The following is a 2,476-nucleotide window of genomic DNA, read 5'->3' as shown; positions in this document are numbered from 1 at the left end:
TTGGTACCGGTGATATTCACGTTCGAGTGATGCCTTTTCAAATCAGTGTGCAAGTTTGATGTATTGCCAGCCGCGTAACCAATTAGGGATGTCCCGATCACCTTTTTTTGCTTCCGATAATTTGATTTTGACAATTTGCCGATACCGATTTTTCCCGATCCGATNAGTTGATAGTGGATGATCTGTTCCAAATACTGCTTGAGAAGTGAAGAACATTGGTCAGCAGCTTCCTGTGATATCACTCCTTGTTCTGAGGTGAGAGAGTTGTTTCCATTAAAATCGTTCCCCTTTACAACTCTCTCACCTCAGAACAAGGAGTGATATCACAGGAAGCTGCTGACCAATGTTCTTCACTTCTCAAGCAGTATTTGGAACAGATCATCCACTATCAACTACTAGAACATATACATAGACGTGTATTCATACTCCGGACAAATGTTGGCAGTCAGGTTGCTATTTATTTGGCAGAGATGAGTTATGTAATTCCATAGGGTCCATGCTGGTTATATTATTTGAACCCGCGGAAAGAAGGATCGATGATTCATGCTGAACTCGTACAGCTCCGGTTTAGTTATACATGAAATGGCTGGAGTCTGCATTCAAATGCCTCCAGGAATGTATACACAACCAGCGGGTCTTGAATGTTAATTTTCTCTGTACAGGCTGCCTTTCATAACTTATCTGCTTTACGCCATTGGTGCAATGATAGCTTACGGGATGACTGAATACAGAGATAAAGATATGCTTGAGCAAAATTATAAATTGCTTTGATTCAACGCTGGTTGTCAGTTTGTATTCATTGTAACCATACAGCGTAAATGACATCAATCGAAATAGCTAAAACCATGTAATTTGTGGTATTTGTCCATTCAATGTGTGGACTATGCTTTACGCTTCTGTAAAACATATTTTCATTAAAATAGAAATTTGAATTATCTCATTAAATGACCAAATAAAGTTGACAATATATTGAAAAGCATTTATTTTATTAACAGCTAGTAATTTCTCACTTTTAATACTCTTGAATCTTATTTGTAAACTTATTTTTCACGTCAAGTTTGTTCACGTCATGTTGCATTATTTATAATATTTTCATCTTATTTGATTTTAGATGTTAAATTTACCAAGCTGTCCTCTGGATTCTAGTTTTCAAAAGCATGACATACATGCTGCCTGTTCTAGAAATATTGAAATATATTATAATCCTGCTTCCTTTTACCTCTTGATCTACAAAGTAGTTCCCATGGGTTTTGGGCCTTGGGGGGTTGTGAGTCATCATTCACAGATACAAGATGTTTTCACAAGTTCTGACATCTTTACATCAATCAGGATATGGAAAAGTTTCCTGAAGTGTGAGGGATTGAGCTGATGACTCACAAACAATAGGTTTAAATTTACCCAGAAAATCTGCATGCAATTTCTTTCATCAAAGAGGTCAACTTAAAGGTGGGGTAGGTAAGTTTGAGAAACCGGCTCGAGATACACTTTTTGTTATATTCAATGGAATGCTCTTAACATCTCGATAGCAATGAATATCTGAAGTGCTTTGACAAAAAATCCATAAAGAAATGTCATCTGTGGAAGCCGTAGTACTGTAAAAAGCACGACCAATCATTTTAGCCGGCCTGGCTAAAATAACTGGATGGCCTACCTGCCTGTCAGCCTTCCATCTGTGCACAAACTTATCTCGTGCCCTCATTGGTCATGTGCGCCTTCGTGTGTGTTGGAGGAGGGGCTCTGTAAGGAAGTAGCAGATTTATTCCGGCTGTGTATTTTCAAATTCTAGCCACTCGAGCTGGTTTCTCCAAAATTACCTACTCCACCTTTAACTCATACAAATATGCATAGGCCAAAGAATGTGCATTAGCTCGGTGCTGATGGGATCCAAAGACAGAAAGGGACGACAATATGAGAAACATTGGTTGACAGTTTCAATACCTTTCGTTTAAAAGAACGTCTTTGTTGTTAAATGCCTGAAAAGAATTCTGTGGTTAACACATGCTGAACAAATGTTCATGCTTTGTTCTACGACATAAATTACGCCATTATTACCCCACTTGTAAAGCTTCTGTGTCATTTGCTAACCAGTGACTAAATAAAGTGCTCAATGTCAAAGTGCCAAACATTGGCCGCCTTAATGGTGGTGATGGCTATGATGTAGTTTATAGCCTAGCGATACCTGTTTAATTTCGCTGAGTTAATTTACCCTTCAAAAATCACTAAGCTTTTTTTATGCACCGAGATACAATTGAGAAATCCCATTGCTTTTCATCAAGGGAGCCCTTTACGATGATAACTTCCAGCTATAGGCCTATATATATACCTCACCACTGCACCACTATATATTCACAGCTTTTTTCCTAGGATCAAATTATGAGTAAGTTGCATTGATTTAGTTACTATTAGTTTGCATTTCAAACAAACCCACTTTTATATCAGAGGTTTTTCTTCTAGTCTCTAAGGCCTCTGTCATGGT

The 2,476-nt window shown here is 38.0% G+C and overlaps 1 protein-coding gene across 1 annotated transcript in view; it reads right to left on the bottom strand.

Moving 5' to 3' along the window:
* Nucleotides 1–1,276, bottom strand: part of LOC104943490 (protein ANKUB1) — a 4,754-nt gene extending 3,478 nt beyond the window's left edge. Inside the window, exon 1 of the mRNA XM_010768929.1 lies at nucleotides 1,220–1,276. Within this exon, the coding sequence (XP_010767231.1) occupies nucleotides 1,220–1,276 (57 nt within the window). The remainder of the gene's footprint in view (nucleotides 1–1,219) is intronic.
* Nucleotides 1,277–2,476: the final 1,200 nt, after the last annotated feature.

The sequence above is a fragment of the Notothenia coriiceps genome, unplaced genomic scaffold (genome assembly GCF_000735185.1).
Source record: "Notothenia coriiceps isolate Sejong01 unplaced genomic scaffold, NC01 NC01_scaffold00006108, whole genome shotgun sequence".
In the NCBI taxonomy this organism is placed as follows: Eukaryota; Metazoa; Chordata; class Actinopteri; order Perciformes; family Nototheniidae; genus Notothenia; species Notothenia coriiceps.
Note: the sequence above shows the minus strand (reverse complement) of the source record. Positions and strands in the feature narration are given on the sequence as shown.